This window comes from Rutilus rutilus (genome assembly GCF_951802725.1).
Source record: "Rutilus rutilus genome assembly, chromosome: 14".
Lineage (NCBI taxonomy): Eukaryota > Metazoa > Chordata > Actinopteri > Cypriniformes > Leuciscidae > Rutilus > Rutilus rutilus.
The window spans coordinates 6,545,719-6,572,816 of record NC_140219.1 but is presented as its reverse complement, the minus strand read 5'-3'; the positions used below and the strand labels follow the sequence as shown (position 1 = coordinate 6,572,816).

The following is a 27,098-nucleotide window of genomic DNA, read 5'->3' as shown; positions in this document are numbered from 1 at the left end:
ATTAAATAGACTACTAAAGTAGACATAAAAGATGCACAAGAAATCATAACACACACATAACTAAAATAAAACACTCAATATTAGCTAGACACTCAAAAAGATTAAAATAGGAAAATATATAATAAAGGTTCCAAAAGGGGGGTTTCACAGCGATGCTAATAATAATTTTTTCAACTAGGCTATAATGAGCCATCTGTGCAATGGAAAAGTTCCATGGCTGTTAAAGGTTCTTCAGGGAAACGTGCCAATAAAGAACCTTTATTGTTAAGAGTAAATATGCTGGCTACAGGTCACTATTGTGTCTACAGAGAGACTAAACCCATATTTAAACTCTTTCCCAGGCTGTCGTGATCGAGCATAACAAACATTTTGAATTCGTTATAGACATTTCCATTACCTTTTCAGCTCTTAAAATCACACTTTTGTATGTAGAGCCTATGTATTTATTTATTTGCCCCAATGCCTGGTCAATTTCTGACACTAGTGTCCAATATTTGTCCTCTTCTTTGCAAATAATGTAAATGAAAAAATAACAATGTAAAACAGTTTGGGATAAAATGCTTTAAGATGTTGTGTCCTTAATTCGATGTATATAATTTCAGTGTTAAATCAATTTATATATATAAAAAAAATATATAAAAAAGATAACGTATTGACCTGTGGGTGCCACTGCACTTCTGGTTACCTCTTAAAGCTCCGCCTCTTTGTACACGTCACGGACCCCCACGCCTCGCGTCAAATCATGTTCGGCAGTTCTGAGGGGCGCAAGAAACAGCGACCGCGTGCGCCCAGTTCTGACTGTTGAAAATAACGACAATCTGTTAACGTTAAACGGTCAAACGCTTCAGATGCTATAGATATACATGTCGGTTTGTATGTTATTAACAGACACGTAAACGGCATTCAAGACATCAGGATCACTGCGTTTTCAAGAGATCAACATATCAGAAGTCCTGGTAAGTAATGCCACATTGTTTGATTTCACTTAAGCATTTTCGTTTTACCTGACAGGATTATGGTCTGTGTTTGTTTTAACTTACCCAATAAATAAACTTTTTTTTTTTCCTAACTAGCTCTTTCAGCAGTCTACAGATTCTAGCTTAATCAAAACCCGCCAGCGAATTTATAAATCTTACTAAAGCGAAGGCTTTTCTCATGAATATTAATTAGTTCGCCTTTCTCGCTGCCTCCATTCACGAAGTGTAATTGATATTCATGACCCAAAACTCGCCATAGTAGGATTCATAAATCTGCTGAGGTTTGTATACGTAATGTATACACAAGTCTTACCACTATTCACTGTATAATCACGGTAATTATACAGTGAACACTGGTAGCAGACTGTTGTTCAACGTGTATATTCATCTCGGTAGCCCGGCGTCATCTGTATTTGAAAGCTCATCTTTGATGCTTTGAAATGGAAATTCAGGTACACGGTGAGATCGGACCAGGATGTTTAGTTTCACAGTTCTTGTAGATTCACTGGCCGGATTTTCCTCATTCCTTTCTTTCTGCAATCCAGTTCTTATTGTTGGTGACCGAGAAGAGAAACCAAATACAGGAGGTTGAGTGATAATATATAAATAGACACTTTCACTATTATATGTGTGTGTCTGTGGGGACTGTTCACTTCAGTATCTAAACCTTTGCATTGCATGTTCTCTTTAAGGGATCGTTTACCCCTAGTTCACCAAATATATATAATAATCTGTCTTTATTGACTCATACTCATCTCGTCTCAAACCCATATAACTTTCTTTTGCAGAACACTCTTTTTGTTATAATGAAAGTGAATGTGCGTTAAAAACAAAACAAGTTTAATTAAAAATCCTATAATTTAAGTTGTTCCAAACCTGTATGAATTTCTTTCTTCTGCTGAACACACACGCACACACCATGGTAGTCAATGGGGTCCATCAAATGTTCTTTGGTTACCCATATTCTTCAAAATATCATCTTTTGTGTTCAGCAGAAGAAAGTCATACAGGTTTGGGACAGAGTAAATGATGACCGAAGTTTATTTTTTGGGTGAACGATCCCTTTAAAGTGGTGCATATGACTCCAGCTCATATGGCAGCTTGTTTATCTCACAATTTTGACTTTTTTTCTCGCAATTGCAAGTTTACATCTTGCAATTCTGACTGTTTTCTCAAAATTGCAAGATAAAAACTCGCAGTTCTGAGAAATAAAGTTGCTATTGCAAGGGGAAAAAAGTCAGAATTGCGAGTTATAAAGTCCAATTCTGGAAAAAAAAAGTCAGAATTGCAAGATGTAAACTCGTGATTATGTGAGAAAAAGTTAGAATTGTCCGATTTTAAAAAGTCACAATTACTTTTTTAAATTTTTTTATTCAGTGGCTGAAACCAGCTTCCATAGTAATCCTTCTGATGACTTTTATGTGTAAAACCGCAATAATGCATTAGCAATTTTCACGTCTACCCGAGCTAGAGTAGTGACTATGTCCAATCTGTGTTCTTTTGAGTAAAACAAATTGAATTGAATTGGTTGATCAGTTCACAAAAGGTAGTCTGAATGATTCATTCATGAATCGGACCGATCCGGTTTATGAGCTCACCTGACAGTCCCCATTCTTTGTAGTTGCATGAATAAAAACAACCAGTGCAATTGTTAAAAAAAATTTGTCTTGCAAAGAAAATAAGCCATCATACAGGTTTGGAAAGACATGATGTGAGGAAATGATGACAGAATCTTCTGTTTTTGGTTTTACTTGCTGTTTTGGCAGCAGAAGTCCCTTAAGAACGTTTCCATGAACACTCTGACAAACACACACACACACACACCCACACGATCGCAGTGATTTTCCTTTATACAAAGACGCAGATACACGGGTTCATTTTTGTCATTAGTGAATGTGATAAGTATGTGAACTGATATTTCTGGTCTGAAACAAGTACAGACAGCTGAGAGGATCTTCCCTAAGGCAGCACACTGGATCCTCATGAACAACAGCTCAAGCCAGACCTTTCTGTATCTCTTCCGTTTCAGCTCTGGAAGATGATCGGCCAAGCCCTCTGAAAGCTCAGTCTGTAAGCATCTTCAGCGATGAGCTGGGCCGGAGACGACTGGACCGTGGGTCTGACAGGTCACGTCCTGCAGAAGGTTAAGCAGCTTCAGGCTCAGAATGAGAAGCTGAACAGGGAAAAACAGCAGAGGCAACTGCAGCTGGACAACTCTGAGGCAGCTCTGCACAAACAGAAGCAGAAGGTGAGCGTCGAGAGATATGTATATAGCCTGACATATGAATTAATAATTTGATTTATTGAATTATTAAAAAGAAAAGTTTGCATATGTGATTTTTTTTTTTTTTTTTTTTTTTTTTTTTTTTTGAACATCATAATTGATACATCAGTTTTGTTTATGGCTCATATAGTATGACATGGAGCTCAGATTCAATAAGGAAAAAACACTGATATTTATATGACCAAAAAGTAAGATGAAATTCTGATAGCTTGTAATGTAAAACAATTAGATATTTATAACAGTATATCAGACTACTTGCATAAAATGCATATAAATATGTCTTGGTGAGATGATAATTAAATGCTAAGTTTTATGATCAAAGCTCTGAATTTTTTTTTATTGTGGGGGGGGGGAAACATATAATGCAATCCAGTACAATGATGATAAAGAGAAACAAACATACCTCAAAAACCTGATATATCATGATTGTTTTTAACTTAAAATAATATATGGATTGTCAAGTACAAATTTAAATTGTCACATAATTTACTCACCCTCAAGCCATCCTAGGGTGACCTCTGACCCGACGTATGACATAGGCGTAGCTTAAGTGAGAATTGACGAATGCGGAAGTGCAGATGAAAGAGCAAAACAAAACGCCAGGGATGAATTAGAAGTTTAAATGGAGAAGTTTTACGGAAAAATGGTGCAGGGTTTCTATATAAAAGAGGAGCTACGCCATACGGACTACTAATGGTTGTTTTTTATTAAATAAAGTTAACAAACAATTATTTTTTGCTCACATAGGTAATATTAGTTAATGCATTAACCAGTGTTAACTAACGGGACCTTATTGTGAAGTTTTACCAATATTTTACTAACGAATAACGATACAAAATTTATTCTTGCATTTCCTTTATAAAAATTATTAAAGACTCGTGCGCCACAATATTTTGGTGGACATTTTACAATTATCCTAAAAGGTCTTTTACCTGCTAAAAAGTATGAACTGTCAGTCAGACGACAGAAGGCTTGCAGTAGATCGGATACAATAGGCTTCATAGGGTTAACAGAGACGCTCCAGCAATGCAGAAATGACTGCCTGAAAGGACACCAAATGGAAAGTTGGCTGAGACTCTCAGCACAGCTGTAGCTCAAACAGTGCTGGATGTGTGATGTAGTGTGTTCCTCTCTGTCAGTATGAGGAGGTGCGTGTGGAGCTGGCTGTGCTTCAGAGAGAGCTGGGAGGAGAGCGTGAGGCGGTGCAAGCGGAGGTGCGCACCAGAGACCGTCTGTCTCACGACCTGCAGGTCAAAACGGCTCAAGTGCACTCGCTAGAGGGACAACTCCAATCTGCCAAAAAGCAGACACAAAACCTCACACAGGAGATCAAGCGGTGAGACACGCACACATGAACCTTCCTGTCCATTTACACACCGAACTGAACAAGGTCATGCAACATTGATTAGCAATTGACATGTCATTTAGATTCTTGCATCACTACTGCATTCAGAATGAAGGAATGATCCAAATTAGGGTTGCGCAAATGTTTTTGAACTCCCAAAGAGAGATCCAAAAATCGGAGAAGTCGCTGTTACTATGGAAATGGGGAATATCGCACACACTCTTGTGTGAATCAGTATTTAAATACATTTTTTTAGTAGTTAAAAACATGATCAAATTCATAACTAAATCGTGCTCCATGTTGTTATTGTAAACTAAAGCTATTAAAAATTGTTTTCTTTAATTGAAATGAAGCTGAAAAAAATTAAATAGAAATATTAGATGAAAAAATTATAAAACTTAAATGAAAATTAGAAATGTTGCCATTTAAAACCAGTTTACATAATAAATAAATTAAAGCTAAATATAAATATTTAAAAAACTATAATAAAAAAAATATAAATTACAAATTTAAAATGTAAAAATAAGAAAATAATTCAAAATCTGAATAAATACCAAAATTATATATATATATACATATAGTGCTATGCATAAGTTTAGACACCCATACTAAAGTTGACTAAAAAGAGGAATAAAAAATCATCTTTTGGAAATTGAACTTAATGCCTTAATTTAAAAAATTAGGAAAAATCCAACCTTTAAGGACACCAATTTTCTTTGTGAATGAATAATGTATCGTAAATAAATAAATGTTCTTCCTTAAAATACAGGGTGCATAAGTTTGGACACCCCTATGTTAAATTCCCATAGAGGCAGGCAGATTTTTATTTTTATTTATTTTTATTTTAGGATACTATGCATCCTGATAAAGTTCCCTTGGCCTTTGGAATTAAAATAGCCCCACATCATCACATAGCCTTCACCATACCTAGAGATTGGCATGGTTTTATTTCAGTTAGCCTAATAGCTAGTTTGATTTGCATTGAGAGATGATCTTATGGAAAGTACCCCATGCCAATCTCTAGGATGCGTTAAATTGATAAAAGGTGATGGTAACGATTTATATTGTTAGAAATGTTTTTATTTTGAATAAATGCTGTTTTTATGAATAAATGCTGTTAACGTTTTACTCCTCAATGAATCCTGAAAAAGTATTCCAAAAAAATATATTAAACAGCACAACTGTTTCCATCATTGATAACTGAGTATCAAATCATCATATTAGAATGATTTCTGAAGGATCATAAGACACCAAAGACTGGAGTACTTGATGATGAAAATTCAGCTTTGCATCACAAAAATAAATTACATTTTAAAATATATAAAAAAAGAGAACCATTATTTTAAATTGTAATAATATTTCATAATATTACTTTTTTTTTTTTTTTTTTTTTTTTTTTTACTGCAGGCTTGATGAGCATAAGAGACTTCTTTCAAAAACATTAAAAATAGTAATGTTTCCAAACTTTTGACTGGTACTGTATATATATATATATATATATATATATATATATATACAGTATGTATATATATATATACAGTATGTATATATAAACATACACTAAAGTAGATAAAACATTTTCAGGAAAGAAAACGAGGCTGTGAACAAAAGAAATGATGCGTTTAATAGATTGTGCTGTTGTTTAACAACATACCGGTTGTTTAGCTGACAATGTCTTCACGAAAAAAAAGCTTACAGTTGAGAAAATTATGTGATCTAGGATCGTTATACAATGTGTACCATTGTAAGGACTGTAAGTTTATCCCTCACAGCCTCGTTTTCGTCTGCGTTAAATTCCGTCTAAGGTCTATAACACTGGTTTGACACTCGTGATGAGGACTGTAACTGGTGATAGTCAGCCATAAGGTCGTTATTGACATTAAAGTAGTGTAGTGATTTCTGGACACCTAGACGCACTAAAAAGAATTTAAATTCATGTGTGTGTTTGCTAGGCTTGGGTATCGAGTATCGATTGGAACCGGGACTAGCTTTGCGATTTTCCCGGAATCGTTCAAAAGTTTAAATTTCGATTCCTAGTTTCGATTCACAGTCCGCCGACCGGAAGAAGAAACCGCTGTCTAAGTTACCAATTTGATCATTTCTAGCCCTATTCTGAACTTAAGTAACTACCTAATCGATTTCAAACTGCCAAATGTTAACTCGCTGAACACTGACAGCTGTAGCCTACTTCCCCACATTAGTTAAACATTTGTAAACTGTAACGTACACACAGCACAGGTGTAAGCATATATGGATTGTTATGCTAAACTGCGAACCGATACATTTTATGAGACGAAAATCATTCATAAAATGTATTCAGAGCAAACAACCCTGACGTTAAACCTTAAAAACCTACTTATATGATGTTTTCTTATTCTTCGGTATCTTGCAAGTTACAACCATATTCTCTCGTCCTCTGCTCGTCCGTTTGAAAACTGCGCGCGATGCCGGCGAACGTAAAAAAATAATAATCATGAAAACACATTTACACATGAGTGTAAACAGCCTTATTTAGCCTATTTTACCTGATAGTCCATTTTAGCTGTGAAAATAGCAATTGATGGAGAAGGTCAGACTATTTCCTTCATAAAGACGGTTGGTTAGCTAGCTCATTTAAAATAGCCTAAAAAAAAATTGTTTAAAATAGATTTGATATTTATATTGTAGTTGAAAACTGCCCTGTGAGAAATTCATAGTAAAGTTCATAAAAAGTAAAAAGTTCATAGAATTAAAATTTATCTAAACTTTTTTGACCCTGCCTCTTAAAAGAATCGGAATCGAGAATCGTTAGGAACCGGATTCGAAACAAGGAATTGGAATCGGAATCGTTCAAATTCAAACGATACCCAACCCTAGTGTTTGCCCCATTACTCGGTTGCCTATATTGACCTATAACCAGCTCTTTTTCTCTCTCTGCATGTAGGCTTGAGGCGGAGCTGGAAAAGCTGCAGAAGGGAAATGGCTCTGGGGAATCAACGTTGTTTTCCACACCTTGTTGGAACCTGAGCTCTCCCTGGGACAACAACGGTACCATCCCTCCCGCTCTGTCCCTTTGTTTTTCAGTGTTTTATTCACTGTCTGTTCACAGAGTGTCTCTCTTTAAAGATTGCAAAATGTATCCACTCATAAAGTAGGCAAAAGGGTGTTTTATTTATGTCCCTGAGGACTGATTGCGTAGTAAAATGTGATTACATTTTGACTTTGTACCCAGGCTCTGTGTGCTTGTCTGTCCATGTGGGATGCATCTTGAACGACCTTGACCTTTTCATCATTATTCTTTTGCTGTTATTATAACCTGTTTAACTCTGCAGGTGGTTTCAGAGCGGAGACTGAAAGCAAAACACAGCATGTCAGAGTAAGTCTCCAATGCACAAACCCTATTAAGAGCAACCACTTAATAAGGAATATTTTGTTTATGAATATACTTCCTGACTCATTTGTTTGTGCTCTGTCCATTGTAGCAGCAGCTGCAGTTTGGAGACGTCCCCAAGCCCTCAGCGGGCGGGGCTTCCACCCCGTTTCCACAGCAACCACATAAATCCCCACCCCTTCGGCGCAATGTCCGCCAATCAGAACCCTCCACCCCCAACTCTGTGTTTCCATGGGAACGTGGTGATTTGTGGTCCACTCCCAAAGGACGACCAGCTTCCTCGGTTTCATCCAGTGACATCATAATCAAGAGCAATGACTCTGGTATGGAGGAGGCCTTGAGGAACGAGATAGATGGTGAGCTTCTCCATCATGCCATTGGGCTTTCAGGAGTTTTCCACTCATTTAAAATCTCATTTTAAATGTTCAGGCATCCCGGAGTAAAACCAACCCAGAGACTTACCTTGCTTAAATACTTAAACACTGCGTCGAACTCTTCAGATTGAGTTACATCTCTCTTTCATGGGTTGTTTGAATCCATTTGCCTGTCTGCTCTTTAATAATCATAAATGAAAGCAGTGTCCAAAGTCACTGTTTAAAGCATGTTGGCATGACAGCCAATGAGAGTAAGTTAATCCACCTCATCCGAGGCATGAGCAGATTTGTGTAGTATTTGCATGTTAAGGAGGGTGGAGATTTCTTCAGCAGTCGTAGCTTCAGACTGAGCTGGAAATAAATTGGATGCATACCTGCATTTCTGTGTGTGTATACGATTAGGGTAGTTTAAGGAAATGAAGTGTAGTTTTATTTATTCAGTGCAGCTGTGTTTGTCCATAAACTGAGTGAGGAGAATCATGTTTATTCATTAAATGTCAGGTTTATTTACATAAAAAAAACCTGATTCATAATGAATGCTGTTGTTAGGTTTCCAATAAAGCTATCCCAGTAAAGGAGGCCCAAAACAGAACCCATCAATAGAACCCATTTCTGTGATCATTCTGATATACACATTTTTTTCCAATACCAGTGGCCAATGAATATAAATTTTTTTTTGCCCATGTATAAAATGAGCACAATACACTACTGTTAGTTTGGGGAGTTGGTAAGATTTTTTAAATGTTTGTTGATCACAAGTACAGTAAAGCATTTAAAGTAACTGTTTTCTATTTGAATATAGATTACTGAATATTGAATATAGAATATTGACCAATATGCAGTTTGCAGAGCCTTGAGGATTGTGTTGCCATTGATGCAGTGTACTATAGAGAAATTGAAAGGAGTGAATTGGACACACACTGACACATGCTGGTCTTATCTCTTGCCATATTTATAGTGAGATGTGGGGTGGTTTAGTGAGAGAGTGGGTGTGTGTCTGTTGAGCAAGAGATGTGTGTGTGTGTGTGTGTGTTTGTGGTATGAATGTTCTCCATTGTTTTGTTTCTTTGTGTTGATGAGTCATCAGTGAGGTCATCAGGGTTTGTCATCTCCACAGACAGCTGACTCTGACAGCTCTACACCACAGTATCACTGATTCCTTCCAATGACTTCTGGATCAGGGATGTAACATTTTCTGGAGTGTAAATTCCCCTCAAGAAGCTGTAATAAACGGTCACAGTGGCAGGTGGTTCAGACAGAGGGCTTTTATAGGCGCTGTGTCCAACGCTTTGGTAGCATTTCATTTCTCCGGGTCAAGGTTTTTTTTGTGTTTTTTGTTTTTGCATCAAAAGTTACTGTAATTTAAGTTACTGCACTAATTCCCTTACTTTCTCCGACCCTTATAATTAAACAGGCTGTCTTTGTAAGTATAGTGGTATGGCCAAATATAAATGACCAAAATCAAAAGAAAATAAAGCTAAACCATTTTTCTGAATATATTAAAAAGAATACTTTTCATTGTAAGTAATAAGCATATGATGGGAAAGTGCTTTTTTTTTTTAGAAAAAAAAGATGATGTGAATGGATGGATATATGCAGACATATGTTAATTAGGTTGTGATGTCATTCAGAAAATGAAAAAAGTTATGCATAGCTTAGTTTCCATAAATGGTTTTGGTGTATGTGGACGGAAGCTTTGCACTGTGAACATTAGTGTTTGGCACATACAGTAGCACATCAAACTCTTTTATTTCAAAAGAGCCAGAAACAGTCAGAAGGTCAGAGTGATAACGTTAATAATTCAGTGAGTGTCTGTCTCTCTCAGAGCTGCGTGTGCGTGTATCAGATCTACAGCGGGAGGCACAGCTGGAGTCTGAGCGCTTGAAGGACGTGGAGTCTCGCCTGGCTCAGGCTAGCAGAGAGATCAGCACCAAGGAACAGAGTCTGACACGCAGCCAAGACCAGCTGACCCGCGCACAGACCCGCATCACACAGGAGACTGACCGGGTAAACGCACACCGAATGCAGGAATCTCTTTTCTTTGAGAATCACTGGTAACTCAAGAATACAATAAATAGTAATATTGTGATATATTATTGAAATTTATATAAACTATAAAAAATAAATAACGGCTACATTTCTATTTAAATATATTTTAAAATGTCATGTATTCCTGTGACGCAAAGCTGAATTTTCAGCATCATTACTCCAGTTGTCAGTGTCACATGATCCTTCAGAAATCACTCTAATTTGCTGAAGAAACATTTATTATTATTATTGGTTAATATTTTTTCGGACTTCTTTTATAAATAGAAAGTTCGAAAACAGCGTTTTATTTGAAATACAGATCTTTTGTAACCTAGTATTTAATGAATACTTGCTGAGGAAAAGAAATCTTCCTGACCCCAAACTTTTGAACGGTAGTGTATGTATAAATTAACATTAAAGGTGGTATCAGCGATTGTGGGTGACGTCACTTCTGTTTGTGTTTGAAGCGAGATCCCAAACAAACCCAGTTAGCTCGCCCCTCCCTCCCGTTTCGTGCATCATGAAAAAAACGATTGATTCTGTTCAGCATGATGTCGCCTACGTTAGCTAGAGCTGCCCAAGTTTAGTCGAGCTTCGCTCATATTTTTTCAAGAAGGATATTTTCACACACAGTTCACATCCAAACAAGTCAGCACTAGCAGCTACTCACCTGTCCAGAAGAAACAATGCAACCTCGGCGTCCGATTTACATTTTTTTTTAGTTCTTTAAGTTCTCTCCACCTTTCCATAGCCTTCCCGATAACTATTCGTGTCGTTGAATAAACACGATGGTATTCCCTCCAACAAATCCTCCTTCTCCTCCTCTTTGGGATTGACTCAGCCATGTCTTATGTCCACTGATAGACGCTGTTGATTCACGTGCTGCCGTGCACGAGCGCAAAACCTCACAACACCCACCCCTGTCGGTGATTGGTTGGAACACTGTTTATTTTGGTTTTGAGTGTTTGGCTAAACCATTTGTTTTTGTGTGCAGATCTCAGAGCCTAGGCTGCCTACAGAGACGCGTTTTTTTGACAGCCTGCTTATGGCTAGGGCAGCTATCGGATCGTTAGAAAAGATTAGATGAATTTGAACAGTTATTTTTGGGCCTGAAATCGCTGATACCACCTTTAAGCTGATTTTAATAAATTATGTAAAAATATTTGTTGTTAGTTTATTATGTCTAATGCATTAGCTGTTGTTAATGAATTGAACCTTATTGTGAAGTGCTACTATATAATTAGATAATAGATTTTTTAGCAAGTTTATGTATTTATTATTATTTTTATTTATTTTTTAGAATGAGTGTCTACATTGTGTACATTGAATGTTTAGAAAATGTAATTATACCCGTGTGTGTGTGTGTAGGTCCAGTCTGCTGAGCAAAAAGTCAAGCAACTTCAGGAGGAGCTGAAGTGTCAGAGGCAGAATGCCGAAAGCAGCCGCTGCAGTGCAGAGCAGCGCAGGAAAGACCTCGAGAGAGAACATCAGAGGGTGAGACCGAGCACATGGACATGCGTGCGATTCATTGTTTCCTGCACTGCTAAATCTACAGCTCCATTGCAGTTTTAGCTTTGAGTTGTGATCTTACAGTCTTGGAATTGATTGTTTCATTTTTATTGCACTCCTCACAATGCATGTCAGTGCAAAAAAATCCTCCTTAACATCCTACAGAAACTAAGAGATGGTTGTGATTTGTGTATTGTAGGAGCTGTTGGAGCTGCAGAGAGAGAGACAGGCTCTGGAGAGACAACATCAGCAGGAGAGCAACAGACTCAACCAGGAGATCCAGCAGGCCAGAACACTTCACAACGCACTGCAGTCGCAGCATGACAAGGTACCAGGGCTGAGGAGCGACTAACTAAATGTAGCGACCCTATTAACTTGCCTGCTGTAATGTAGGAGTTAATCAGCCTTTCTATAAATAGTATAGCTTTATTCAAAAGCCAAATGAAACAGCGGTGGCATTCTCGACAACAGTGACACAGAAAACAGGAGAAACATTGTGCCACAACAATCCAGTTCGGAGGCGTTTCAATCCACATATCACAAACCTTTTCCGTGGATTTATTGTAATAACGCTAACAGTAACCATGGTATTGTGGCAGAAATGTGGGATATTTTCAGTATATCAAATTTTATTATATTATTAATGAAGACCTGTTTTTTGTTTGTTTTTTAAGCTATGTATTTTCTAAAAGTTTTAAGGCTACTGTATCTCATAAAAAACAACAACATAGAATCCATTTAGTTTTTACCATGGTAATGAGTCTTACCTGTGGTTATCATGATCTACAAATCTATGATTCTACGGAAGAACAATTTTAATAAGAGTTGAGTCCTAATTCTGTCAGCATATTTAAATTTTGGTCGTTAATTTTTACAGATGTTGTTTTTGTTAATGAAAATAAATTTGCATCCGCATCTCAGCTGAAGCCACTATACTGGCAATTGAAATTACTGTCAAATGTGCATTTCCAATAGACAAAACATGTAATATTATTAATACCCCCCTCCTCCCTGGTGCTAACAAGTCAGGTGCTCCTGGTGCCACTGCTCTGAAACGCTAGTCTAGAGCCCTGATGCTAGTGTACTTTTGTTTTAGAAACCACATAGCAGTGCCCCAGCAACCAACTAGAACACGTAGAGCAATGCAATAATGTCCCGTCTAGTGTTTAGACGAGCACCACTTCTGTTTCCTTAAATAGCTTCAAGTGCAGTCAGCTACTTCTTATTTCTAATTTGCAGAAACTTCATGTTTCCAGAAAGCTAGCCTGATTGTAGTTCATCTACTCTAGTTTAAACTGTAGCTTCTGCTCTCTGTCTCTCTTTATTCTCTCTGTCTCATGGGAGCTCCAGAACGGGTGTCCGTTGGTCAATGCACTAATGTCACCCCTCTCTCTTTCTCTCACGCTCCCACTGCTCATGTGTTTTCTCACACAATTCTATTCCTTTTTTTTCCTCTTTCTGTTTTCCTCATCAGAGGACACTAGAGCGAAGGTCAGTGTTGTAATCTCAGTGTGATGTCTGTTTGAAACTCATGGCATGTTTTTTCACAAACGTCTTATATTCCTCCAGAAACATGGGTACGACGAGATATGGAGGTGACCAAGTTTGGTGTGTGTATGTTGGTTGTAAAATATCACAGATTGACATATAGTTCACTGATTGGTGTTATGATAATTAAAGCATTTAAGTCTTGTTTTGTTGCTTTTGTAGAATAAGACATTCTTACAGTGCTGATAAGATACTGTGTGTTGAAGTAAAGAGACGTGATACAAATGTGTCAATCAATACAGAGATAAATAATGTTGTCTCTACACTGGTGGGACACAAAACTGATTCAAATGACTTGAGGTGATGGAATGTGCTGTTTTGACCTCTACTTTGCTTATGGGATTTTTTTTAATGTTTCCCTTCTTTAAGATATTTTACATGATTCTAAATCTGGATAGTGAGCACACAAATATTTTACATGTGGTTTGCATGAATGCCTAATTAACAAGAATAAGCCTTCAGATTCACTTCAGTAAACTGAAAAAAAATTGCATGGTTTGCACATCATTGGTCAAACTGCAAGATGCGTGAAAATAATGTTTTGCATTTACATCCCATGAATAAATCTCATCATGTTTTTCATCATCATGGGTTTGTGTGGCGTCTTGCATGGAATTGAGTCACATGACTCAATCTGCCACAAACACGGCATGATGAAGATCCGCGCTCTTTGTCTTGGCTTACGGTCGGTCTTATCTTTCTGCTGACTGTTTGTCTTTCTCTCAGGTGTGTTTGCAGAAGCAGAGTTTGGAGAGAGATCTAGAGGATGTGAGGGGAAAACTGAAGAACACAGAGACGGACCTGAGAGAGAGTCAGAAGAAAGAGACACAGACTGAGGCCAAACTCATGGTACAACAACATGCATAATCACACTGACCTGAGAGACTCCCAACTGAGGAAAGAATTTTTTTAAAGAAATTAATACATTTATTCAGCAAGGATGCATTCAATTGGTCAAAAGTGACAGTAAAGACAGTATAATGTTACAAAAGCAGCATCACAGGAATAAATGTTCAAATATATTTCAATAGAAAAGTTATTTTAAATTGTAATATTTCACAATATGACATATAAAAAAAAAAAACATTTCTCAAACGACCTCAAACATTTGAACAGTGTTGTATCTCAATGATGACCTTCATTTTTATTTATATTGCTCTGAAATATGAAGGCTTTTAGTCTCTTTATTAACCATTTCTCTTTCTGGGGAGGTCATTAAAAGGAGATCTTAGGATTTGGTTAACTCCTAGGGATATTTATAAGCATTTTGGTGCACCTAGGTCAATTTTTTTTTATTTAATTACATTTTTTTCAGATCAAATGTATAGAATAACTTACTATGAACGATGGGACAGAGATGCACTGATGTTCAACCAATCAGACACATACCTCTCCAGTTTTTCTTTCACGTTCCTCAAAATATAATAAATTGTGCATTTTATAGAAAAAAGATCCAAGGCATTTCCTCTGACTGGGTTAAAACGCCTTTATTCAAACATGGCCACTCTAAAACCATTAAAAGGCAAGAAATGCATCAGTGTTCAGTGTATTAGTCATGTAATAAAATGTTAGCTTACCTCAACAAGAGTGTCATTGTTATTGAACAGCATTGTCAAAGTCCAATCTGAGTCTCCTGTCACAGTGTCTGGTAGATAAGGACAGGGTTATGACAGGGTGGGAAATCCAGCAGGCAACCAAATACTGATTGTTTTCTTGGTTGCTAATTTCTCACCCTGTCTTAAAACTCAATTTTATTGGAGTGAGAGACACAAACAGAGACCAGAATCAACAACAGCACACAACATTTACCCAGCTATTTAAATGGAGTCTTCATTCTGACTACTAAATTAAGCTTCTTATAGTTACTATAGACTGTAGCTCTTACCCTAATATACAGGTTTGGGTATTTTTACAAATGCATAAACTGTTTCTTTATTTCCTTTTTGATAATGTCCCCAAAAGTACACTACCGTTCACAAGTTTGGGGTTGGTATGAATTTTTTTTTTTTATGATTTAAAAAAAAGTCATTTATTTATATTCATTTATTAAGTCATTGCATTTATTTAATCAAAAACAGTAATATTTGGAACTATTTTCTATTTTAATATATTTAAAAGTGTAATTTATTCCTGTCATTCTAATTTGTTGATGCTCAAGAATTTCTTTTTTTATTATTATTATCAGTGTTTATTATTATCGTGATACTGCTTAATACTTTTTTTGGGAAACTTTGATAAAAAAAAATGTCAGTATTCTTTGATTGAAAGAATAGCTTTTTTTGTTCTTAACTCTTTTGTAGCAAAGTAAAAGTCTGTATTATTACTTGATGAATATAAGTAATTTTTGTACAAATTTTTGTACTGACCCAAACTTTTGAACAGAGAGACCCAGACATAGAGAGGGACACACCGGCGAAGCTCCCAGTGCAACAATACTGTTACTGACTCAGCTGGATATAGTCTCAGATATAGCACCATTATCTCCTTACGACTTCTGTTTCACACTGGGGCTTGGGTTTAAGCGCTTTATTTATAGACTGCATGACTTACAATAGACTTACAATGTAAGAGTCATGTATTATAATCACCAAAAAAGCTTTTATGATGTTTAAGTGCAGAGTAATGTTATATGCAGATCAAGATTGCAGTTGGATAACCTCTTTGTCTGCTTGAATACGTTCATTTTGTGTATTTTGTTGTGTCGTCTTTGTCCAGCATGCCTCACCCTGAACACCTATGAGGATTCTGGTTGCTTTTCACTATTAGATTTTGTGTAACTAACAAACAATAAATAAATAAATATACATATATGTAGTTTTATGGCTGTTCATGGACGAAAAGTATCTTTAATCATTAATCTCATTTGACTTTGTTCTATATGTGCACTTCTCATCTTGTCCTGTAGGAGGCGCTGAGGGAGAACGAGAGTCTCTCTGTGTCTCTGGGGCAGATGAAGAAACAGGAGAAAGCTCTACAGGAGGAAGTGAAGCGGTTGACCGAAGAGCTTGCTGACGCCCTCAAGCTTATTAAAGAACTGCAGGGTGAGTCTGAAAGAATTCCGTCCACAAGGAGAACTGTTTGTATGTGTTGGCCCCGCCCTGTTACACACATTCTATGTGTTTGCCTCCCCCTTCTGGCCAGACTTTGACAGTGCACCTTCAAAAATCTTTTTGTACATGAAGTCTGTGATTGGTTAGACAAGCCAGTCAAAGCAGTAGACCCTCAAATCCCCTCAAACTTCTTTTTTTTTTTTTTTTTTTTTTTCTCTTAAAGACTTGTAAACATGTTCAGCTTGTTCTACTCTAGAATAAGTGTAAAGTTTCATAATGGTAAAATGACTTGTACAAAGCCTCTTTTGGCTTATTGTTTTTTCCTGAAATGGATAAATTCCAACTCTAAATTCTGAGTATATGAGCATAATTGTATTATTATTATTATTATTATTATTATTATTATTATTATTATTATGCACATTTTCACTGATTAGTATTGTTCATTAGTCTATAATAATATTATTATTATTATTATTATAGGAATAAGTGTAACTCTTTATTAGGCTTTTATCATATTGATTCTGCCACTGTTATAAATAAAAGCAGTAAGATATTTGAGGCAATGCTTTACTGTGATATTACCCTGGGATTCAGGGACTTTTCCTTTTTTACCCGATAATAAAACAATTTACCTATATTTACCATATAATTTCTCTCTCCTTTAGCTCAGCTGGCCTCACCTCCTCCAGCTGTGGCCGCTCCTCACTCCAGCTCTTCAGGGGACTGCTTCTCTCCCTCTGTTTCCCTCCATCATAACCAGTCTCCTCCTCACAACCACTCCTCTCAGGCAAAGAGAGCCCCTAAAATAGGACGAACAAAAGAGGACCGAATGAAGTTCCCCTCCGGCAGAGAGCCAGGGGAGGGCATCGACTCGGAGCACATCAGTAAATTTGAGTCTGAGCAGGTACAGAAATTTAAAGGAAAAGGTGGTCAAACACATCCAAGCGGCTCTCTGAGGCTGAGTGAAACAGATGTAGACACCTCAGTGACAGAACAAGACACTGGTATTGAAGATGTGGACACAGACTCGTTTACATCTGACTCAACCAGCGGTATGATGCCTAAAAGTGAATCGGACATCTCTTGCAGCCTACAGTTAGACATTGCATATGACACATCAGGTAAGACAGAAAAACATGACTCGATGCCTCTAAAAGATCTAAAGAAGGAGAATGCAGAGCTTCGCGATGAACTTAGAGATGTGAAATCCGAGCTTCAGAAGCGACTCGAAGACCTCGAAACCCAGAGGAAAGCGGAAACGGAGGCCAGGACCAAACTGAAACAGTTGAGCCGCAAGCACTCGACCCAGACAGAGCAGCAACGTGCCAAATCTCTTGAGCTCAAAGACAGTGTGACGAAGCTGGAAACCCAGCTGGAACAAGAGAAGAAGGAGAGCATGAAACTGAAAGAAACACTTGATGCACTAGAAAGAGAAACTGAGATGAGGCTGGAAGAGAAGGAGAGAGACCAGGAAGAAGGAACCCAGCTGAAGAACGTCTTGGCTGAGATGAAGCGAAAGGAGACGGACATGGAGGAAGAAATAATGCGAATGAAAAAGGACCTGCAAGACCTTCAGCTCAAGCTTGCACAGGAACGGGAGGAAAGAGAGAGGGAGAGAGATGAGGAAAGGAAGCAGATCAGAAGAGAGGAAGTAGAAGCACTAAAGATTGCACAGCTTCAAGAAGAGCTGGACAATCTTCAAAAGTCTAGGAGTTTAGAGGAGAAAATATCAAAAGACAATCTTCCCGTCACATATTTACAACTAGAACGCCACCCAAACGAGGTTGAGAATGCTGCTGTTATAGAAAACAAAGACTTGGTTCCTTCTCCTGACATTCAAGAGTCCATCTGTGATTCTGTGAACCTTCACAATGCAAAAGTCTGCAAAGAAACCAGAACAATTATGGATATTGGAGCACAAACTAAACCAACAGAGGACAAGACCTCAGCTGCAGAGACAGGCAGGACTCAAGCATTGAGCACAGATGCTTCAGATTTGGACAGCACTACCTTTTTAGTTTTGGAGGTGGAGCGCTTAAGGGTGGCGCGGGAAAGAGAGTCTGAGAAGGCGAAACTAGCTCAAGGAAAGCTGGAGGACTTACAGAAGCAAGTGACCACTCAGACTAAGCACCTTACCCAAGCCTTTGAAAGTCAGAGCAAGCACATCGAGAACCTGCTGGGAGAGTTGCATGATAAAGAATGCGCCCTCCAGAAGCAGGGTGTGGAACTGCAAAAATGTCTAGAGAAAATCAGTTTTCTTGAAGAAAAACACACTAGGACGGACATCACCCCCAATGACATCTCTACGCCTCCTGACCTGTCTACAGAGATCTCAAGAGAACTAAGCTGTGATTCTGTCTTCAGCAACACGAGTATAAGCGACCGTGAAATGTTTAGTGACGATGCGCAACTGATTTTGAAGGAGAAGGTCTCACAGCCTACTGCACAGCTGCTTGTTGAACACTCTGTTAGTCAAAACATTGATCAAACCAACACTAGTGAGATATCTGATAAGCTGCAAGTGACTGAAGCTTCCAAGCCACGTGAATTATGTCCCGCTTCAGACGTACATTGTGAAAATGCTCCAAATTCTAGTGCAGATTCAGAAGCACCAGGACTTTCTGAGGTGATTGAAGAGAGTGCAAGTTCTCTCTTGCCAGATGAACAGTTGGATGTTCTGAACTTCCAACATCACATTCCAGAACCTTCCACGGATGATATCAAGGAGCAAGAACAAGTAACAAAGGAATTACAAGTCACTCAACTTGAGCTGAATGTGTTAACGTCTCAGAATTTGGAGCTTGCTTTACAGGGAGGTGTGATAAAGGAAGAGCTTCTGACTGTTAAACGAGAGAATGAAGAGTTGAAATTGAAACTGAAGCACTTGGGCAAAGACACTTGTGCGGAACAAGATGCCTCGCTTTTAGTGAACACTGAAAACAAAGAATTGTCAAGTACAAACGAAGGATTACAAACCAGCTCCTCATTAGGACAGGAGAAGTTGGTTGTTCTTCATGAAAACTCTAAAGCAGAGGTTCAGTCTCTTCAGGAGCAGGTAATTTTTTGTAAAATGGAAATGTTCTTTTTCTTTTTAAACTCGGCATGAAATGGAAAGTCACCGTATCAATTTTCTAATCTTTAATCAAAATTTCATAACTCAATCTTCTGGTGAAACGATAGACTTCTCTCTAATGACGTACGTCTCTTCCAATAATTTTGACCTTTTAAACCACACCCCTTTCTTACAATCGACTGCAAGTTTGAGGTCAGGTCTGCCTCTATCCAATCAACAGCTGATGGATAAAAGCCCTACATTTCTTTCTGTTGTACGTCACAATACGGAATAAACGATCTTTCGCTATCTACGGTATATCGCAAATTTAATGAACTGTCCTTTGATCTTCAGGCCAGGGTGTGTTCACACTTTGCATGTTTGGTTATATTAAAACGAACTCTGGTGCGATTGCTCTGTAAGTGCGGTTTATTTGAATAAGTGTGAACATTGCCATCCGAACCCTGGTGTGCACCAAACAAGCAGACCCGAGATCGCTGAAAATATGGGTCTCGTCCACTTCCAAACGAACTCTGTCTGTTGCGGTTCAACAGAAATATGAACGCAACACGGACCAAATACATGTAAATGAAACCAAAAACAGGACAAGTCACAAGATGCAACACTAAAAAGGACAGAATGCTCAAGCATGCCTGTGTTATCTCGTCTTAGTCATGAGTTTGCCCATCACAGTTCGGTACAGGTGTCTGAACCGCGTCTCCTCGCAGCAGATCTTTGTTTGTGTGAAGGAGGGATTCCTGGCGCTGTTTTGACTCCTTTATACATTTTATAAGCTCTTCATGAGTTCTCAGCTGGTCAAAATACCATCATATGTAGGCTACGCATATAAAACAAGCGCATTTATCCCAGAAAACAGCATTGTTGGATGTTCGGTAAGTTCTGTCACGAAATATACATAATAAAAGCCGACCAATCAGGTTGTGAACTTATCTCGATGCCTTTAAAGGGTTAGTTCACCCAAAAATGAAAATTCTGTCAGTAATTACTCACCCTCATGTTGTTCCAACCCCGTAAGACCTTCGTTCATCTTCGGAACACAAATTAAGATATTTTTGATTAAATCTGAGAGCTGGCTTACTCCTCCATAGGCTTCTAAGACACTATAACTTGCTGGACCAGAAAATGTATTAAAGACATCGTTAATATAGTCCAAGTGACTCCAGTGGCTCAATCTTAAGTTTATAAAGCGACGAGAATACTTTTTGTGCACAAAAACAAACAAAAATAACGACTTTATTCCACTTTTCATTTCCTTCTCTCTGGGCCTCGAGTCTTTTCAGGTAGTGTTTAAGCGTAGCGTGTCTGTGTTGCACGTCACCATGTAGGCTCACTATTGGCCGATGCTGGTCATGTGTATGATACGTGAAAAATGTCACTTTTTCCTGATCAGGTGCAAAGCGATAAAGCAAGTGATGAATCCGAAACATCATATTGGACTATTCTGCACTACTGTAATGGCTCATTTAAACAAACCCTTACTAGTATTAAAAACCCTTAATGTTACCTAGATTAACTAATTGTTAAAAAACGTTTTCTTTATTTGCATGTATTTACATGTATTTTACGTTGAATTTATTCTTTTTAATTCGTATTAAAGATCCAGACATTACAGGACCAAATCCAGCACCTCTCTGAGCAGAACAAGACACAAGCTGAAGAACTAGATCTCTGGAAGCTCTCGACCATGGAAGAAATAGTGGGCAACAACTCGCCCTCCATCGTGCTAAAAGAGTTTGAGATGTTCCTCCCCTGCAGTCCCAGCAAGCTGCAAAAGCAGTCCCGAACAACAAGGTAATGTCCCTTGACTGGCATTTGTTGAAGATAATTATGTGATAAGCGACATAGAAATGTAAATTGTGTTTGTTCATAATAATTTAAAAGGCAGTGCGAGGTACTTAACGTGAATTATGGGTATGTTGGTTCTGAGATGGGGAAAGTAAACACAGGTTCAGTGAATGAGGGATGTTTATGTAGGACCCTTAATGCAAGACCCTTCAGTTTGTGCTCTGGTGTATCATGGTTCTACAGCAGACAGCGCACTGTCGGAGACGTGACATATCGGTCTGGCTTAGATGACACAAACGACCAGACCAACTTGGGGGAGCATGTGTCGCCTGAAACCCAAATGACACATGATGTGAGAGAATCTCAAGGGCCTGCTGAGGTAAATAACGTTTCATAACGCATGGCATTATTTACATATGGGAAATTGTTGAACTGGTGAAAGTGTTGAACTGTACTTTTCCAAGAATGGAAATTTGCTGTTTACTTTCCCTCATGTTGCTCCTATCCTGACTATCCTATTCTGCATTTAGCAGAATGCACAATGAAAGTGAATGCTACTTGATACTTGTTAAAACAATGTAGCAAAGTAAAATTGTTTAAATATAGTATATAGGCCTATATATCAATGACTCTAACTTGTCAAACTTAGTTTAGTTGAATGATCAATGACGTGGAGCCTTAAGACTTTTTCCATGGACATTATGCATTATTTATTAGCATATTAAGAGCATTTTATAATAAACAATGTTCTAATTGGGAAAAATAGTTAGAGATCATAATTTCTGGCATGGATGGACAACTGAAACTTTGAAATGAGTAGCTTAATTTTGTTTTCTGCTTGTAATGAGATTGCTTTGATTATTAGATTATATGTACATTGATTGTTTGTTGTTTGTAGATTCTTATTTTAAGGAAAGCATAAAAGTGGTCCAGATTGATTTACATTGAATGTACATTTTTCAAAGGTTTCTCTTAAAGATGACAACCCTGAACCCCCAAACAGAATTTATGTGCTATCCTTTGGTATCTGATTGTAAAAAAAATAACTGCTCTTAGCTTTTAATATTCATATCCAATTCAACTGAACTGATGATGAAATATAATCACAACATTTTAGCCCACATTGTTCCGCACAGCAAACCTGGAGCTTTTTTAAATTGCCTTTTAAAATCACAATCACAATTCTTTTCAGAAAAATCGCCTTTAGATTTTTTTCCCCTCAAATCGTGCATCCCTTATATAGGCATGATGGTGAGTAGATGACGATAGAGCTTTCTTTCTTTTTTTTTTGTCTAAGATAGAATGCCTTTCAATGATCACAGACCTATTCCTGTAATTTTTTTCAGAGCCTTATGACTGGAAATGCGGTGATGACCGAAGCACATGCTCAACATGAATGCGAGAGCAGCTCTGTTAACCACAGCGACAAAAGTCCTCCTCCTGTTTGTGTCTCAAATATAATGACTAGCAACACTGAAGACAAGCTGTCCCCTCTACCGACCAAACCAACAGATTACAGTAATTCAGAGTCTCAGCCGATTGCCTCAGTGTCTCTCGAGGATCAGACCAAAGCAGCAGATGCCAGTGCGAACAGCCAGGAAGATGCCTTAATCAGTGTTTCCATCTCAACCAAATATCAGACAGAGGTAGTCAACTCAAATCCAATCACAGAGTCCTGTGAGACTGCCGACTCCCAGAATTCTGATGCGTTATGCACTGGGCATAATGAGATTGAAACTATAGACACTGTTGGTTTGGAAAAACATGGAGATACAACAAATAAACAGAGTGAACAACATGCTACTGTGGAAAAAACACTCAAGAATGAACCAGCTCATGGTCAAAGGGCAGAGGTTAGCGAGGTCATTGGCGTTTCTAACAGAACAGAGGTGAAGAGCGTGTCCACTCAGACAGAGGAGAGCCGAGAGCTGGATTTGAGGGACAAGCATTCCCCCATCCATGTCTGCACCCAGACAGATGGAGAACAGCTGGAGACGGAGCAAGATGAAGTCGAGAAAGAGTCTGCAGACTCGCCGCCCCTCTCTCTGGCCCCACAGACTGTTACGAACCAACTGCTGTTATCCAGCGTGTTCCCCATGAGCGACCCAGCTCACCTTGCTGAACGCATCCGGCAAAACCGCAACCGCATGTCTGCCGCGTACGACGAGACCGAATATGAACCGTACGGCCTGCCCGAGGTCGTCATGAAGGGTAAGAAGGGAAACCGAGTAGCGTGAACGTTCTTCAAAATGTCTCTTTTTGTTTTCTGATGAAGAATTATTATAAGACTGAATGGTCTTCGCACCTTTTTATCTCCTGAAGGATTTGCTGACATCCCCAGTGGACCCGCTTGTCCGTATGTCCTGCGCAGGGGGCTTCTGGGAACTGACGCACTGCCCCTCCCACGCAGAGAAGCCACGCCCCAAGAGGAAGATGATGAAATAGAGCCATAGTACTCACACACACCTGATACCTCCCGTAGGTATTTACACATTTAGAGAAGCATTTGAAGTCATTTCCACTGGTTCTACTAATACAATTCACATTTCAGAGCAGCATCATCTGTATTTGTTTTCAGGTTTCCACACTGAAGGAATTTCACTGCCTCTTTAATGCTACTGTAATCTGATCACCAAGACACTCGAGAGTCCTGCCCTGTCATGTGATGTAGAATTCAAAGTTTTGCGCTCTCTTTTTCTTGGTTGTTCTCATGTCATATAGTTTTGTTTGAGTAATGGAGCCGTTTACAAATTAGCTTCGAAATACCAATGTAATATATTTTTGTTTGCGTGAAGGTGGTGATAAGCCCCTCTTTTAGAGACTTGAATTTTGTGAATAGCCTTATTTATTGACAGACACTTTTTGAAGACTTGCCTTTGTGCACTAGTGTGTGTGTTGAGAGAGAGAGAGTGTGTGTGTGTGTGTGTGTGTGTGTGTGTGTGGTATGACTCAGATCAACCTGAGCCTGTTTCCGTTCCTTGTATGGTGATTCACTGTCAGACTGTTTCTTTCTCTCTCTCTGTCATCTAACAGCTTTATAACGCAGTGGAGTATTTATATCACTGTCCGTTTGTAATGAAGCATTTGAGAAGGTTTGAGAAATGGATACGTTTTTGATTAGATTAATCTGTTTATCTGATTCACTGTCATCTTAGTATTTGTGTGTACGTTTCTTCTAAATGTCAAATGGTTTGTAGAATTTTCAGTTAGGAATGTTTACATTTATTAAACGTAAATGAAATCCAAATGTCCATGTTGATGGGTCTTTTTCTTTTCGCATTCTAGAAATCTGTGCAACCTTAATTTGGAGTTCTTTGGGTAATTTGCATTATTACATGGGTCTTTGAAATACTTCATTTTGATTGGTCAACCAAAGCATTTTTTTGAAATGACAGTGAAACTTGTTTTGCACCATAATCTCCTACAAAGCTAAGCTTGTTTTGTCTTGTATCCGCACTCTTCTCATATTCAAATATTTTTGACAATATCTTTATATTGATTTATTTGGTAAGTAGCCATATAATAAAATCAGCCAGCATTGTTGCACATTACACTCAAATTTAGTCAGCATTTTTTTTTTTTTTTTTTTTTTTAAAGCCATTTATTTGTGTATCATTTTATTTATTTGTTAAAGGGACAATGTGTAGCTTTTTAGGTATTTTATTATCTAAAATCAATATTTTATTCATAAATATGCCCTCAATGGTGCACAAATACCTCTGCCAATGATCAGACTAATCCTCGTAAACTAAGAATTTATTATATTTATATACATGGGACGGGTAGGTCCACGGAGGCTTCCATGTAGTTCCGCCATCTTGAAAAACTATAATAGCAGAGAGGGACAAAAAGTACTAGGCCAACGCGTTTCCACGACGCGTTTTCTTTCAGAGCCAGCGTCACGTGACTGAAGCCAGTAGAAGCGCTTGTCACTGCCGCGGCAAGTTTAAAAGGCTGCACTGTACGGTTATTTATACACCGTTCATTCATACATATGCTGAGTCACAGGATCAGGAGTCCTCGTCGTCGAAAAAGTCCAAAATAGACTGTAAAAGGAAACGTGACCGGAGATTACAAAAACAATGCAGGAGAAAGCTTTCAAAAGAAGTTGCCTGCTTTCTTCTCGACAGGTAAGTCAATGTTACGGTCTTAATTACAAGCTTTTTTTTCATTGCTTGGTTGTGTACTTTATTATATAGACAGTAGAACATTTATAATTAAAAGTTAAACAGGCTCTTTGATGAATAGCAGCTATTGAGTAAAGTAACGTTAGAGAAGGCGCTGATGATGATGATGATATCTAACAATGCACGTACTTCAAAAAATATAAGGAGTAAAGAAGGCATTACTACTAATTACCATAGTTAATGTTTTTCACAGTCAGTAATTCATACTGTAACATTCTTTTTTTCGTTGTTTCAAGTTTCAGTTTGTTTTAAATAACAAACCTGTTCACCCTAAGGAAAATTCGAAGTGCTATTATAAGACATCTTGTCATAGCTTTTTGGTACATAACGGCTACCGTAGATGCAACGCGCATTTGAAAAAGCGAGGCGCTGGCGAGCATATTCGTTTGAATGCAAAATACTATTTCACCACTAGATGGGAGAAATTCCTACACACAGTCCCTTTAATTTCCATCTATTTTATTTGTGAATTTGAAACGACTTTTTAGATTCACGTGCAGCAGATCTATATGCAGCCTTTCTAAACGAAGTAGATTCAGCACTTAGTTAAGTATAAGCAACTGTTATCCAATCTCTGTGTTTTTAAAGTGTCTCCATTTTTGTCTTTTGGCTGAACAGGTTGTTCGAACAGTCCGTGTTTCTCTATTTCACAACATTTCTATTCATCTGTTAAAAAAAAAAGAAAAAAAAAGGACTGTTGGCATCACACAAACCTGCTTTAATCACAAGTAATGTCCACAGTTAAATTACAACCTGTTTTGCAGAATGATGTAATAATAGATTCAGATAACTCATGAACATGGTGTTATGCCACTTGTATTTTCAAAAGCAAAATGTAAGTCATTGTTGGAGCAGAAATCAAAGGCATGTCTAGAGATGTGATATCCCATATCAGAGCTTTTAAAGGATTTAAAGGCCATTTTGGTCTCTACATCAGCTCGGTCAGGGACTTCTGTTTATTCTCTCTTGAGCTTTGGGTGGACCCAGAGGGCCCACTGCGGTCCGTACAGTGAATGTTTTGAATTCTGAGCTTTCATGTTTGACGTTGATTTACCATTGAGCTTTTGTCCACAGATGACAGACATCTAGTCCATTTAGTGCTGGGTCATCACCATGGCTGACATCATTCCCTGCTCTTGATATACAATCACTGATGAACATCTTCGGGTTTAATAAAAAAAAACCTGGCAAATTTGGAGCCCAGAATCTTTGGCACGCTTAACAAAAATGATACCACCAGTCCAATTATTGATGTAAATACTCTCAAGATGACAACATACTGTATTATAGTAGATGTAAGGATGAAACTATCACCTTAAACGAGTTCTGTCTCATAATACTAGAATTCATTTCCGGACATTGTAATGTTATTTTTTGTGCATTTATTATTGTTCATGTTTGATGTTTGATTAATTTTTAAAGGTAGGGTAGGCAATTTCAGAGAAGCTAGCAATAGCGAGCTAGCTTTGAAATCATGAGATCAAACCCTCCCTTCAGAGCGTCTCCAAAACCACGCCTCCTTCACAACACAACACACACAGCAGAGTCTGCAAAGTGTCACAAAA

General features: G+C 38.0%; 1 protein-coding gene across 6 annotated transcripts; it reads left to right on the top strand.

Moving 5' to 3' along the window:
- The first annotated feature begins 706 nt into the window (after positions 1-706).
- LOC311303938 (uncharacterized protein) lies at positions 707-24,902 on the top strand. 6 transcript variants are annotated; one of them, XM_084430687.1, is made up of 17 exons: positions 707-956; positions 3,007-3,225; positions 4,401-4,597; positions 7,530-7,633; positions 7,918-7,961; positions 8,068-8,332; positions 10,176-10,357; positions 11,747-11,872; positions 12,087-12,215; positions 14,162-14,284; positions 16,341-16,476; positions 17,154-19,543; positions 21,159-21,352; positions 21,593-21,725; positions 22,693-23,557; positions 23,669-23,824; positions 23,925-24,902. In XM_084430687.1, exons 2-16 carry the CDS (start codon positions 3,064-3,066, stop codon positions 23,797-23,799), a joined length of 5,181 nt encoding a protein of 1,726 aa, XP_084286813.1. In that variant the 5' UTR covers positions 707-956; positions 3,007-3,063; the 3' UTR covers positions 23,800-23,824; positions 23,925-24,902. The 6 variants fall into 6 exon arrangements, with proteins under 6 accessions (XP_084286813.1, XP_084286809.1, XP_084286810.1 ...); XM_084430683.1 differs by having other exon boundaries at positions 21,590-21,725; XM_084430684.1 differs by having other exon boundaries at positions 21,590-21,725; positions 23,669-23,828; positions 23,925-24,597.
- Positions 24,903-27,098: the final 2,196 nt, after the last annotated feature.

What these genes read in the sequence shown, in the direction of transcription:
- LOC311303938 (XM_084430683.1), top strand. Translation starts at nt 3,064, where the DNA reads ATGAGCTGGGCCGGAGACGACTGGACCGTGGGTCTGACAGGTCACGTC. An exon ending in AATCTCAAGGGCCTGCTGAG is followed by an intron (nt 21,726 to 22,692) that starts GTAAATAACGTT and finishes AATTTTTTTCAG; the next exon opens with AGCCTTATGACTGGAAATGC. An exon ending in GCCCGAGGTCGTCATGAAGG is followed by an intron (nt 23,558 to 23,668) that starts GTAAGAAGGGAA and finishes TATCTCCTGAAG; the next exon opens with GATTTGCTGACATCCCCAGT.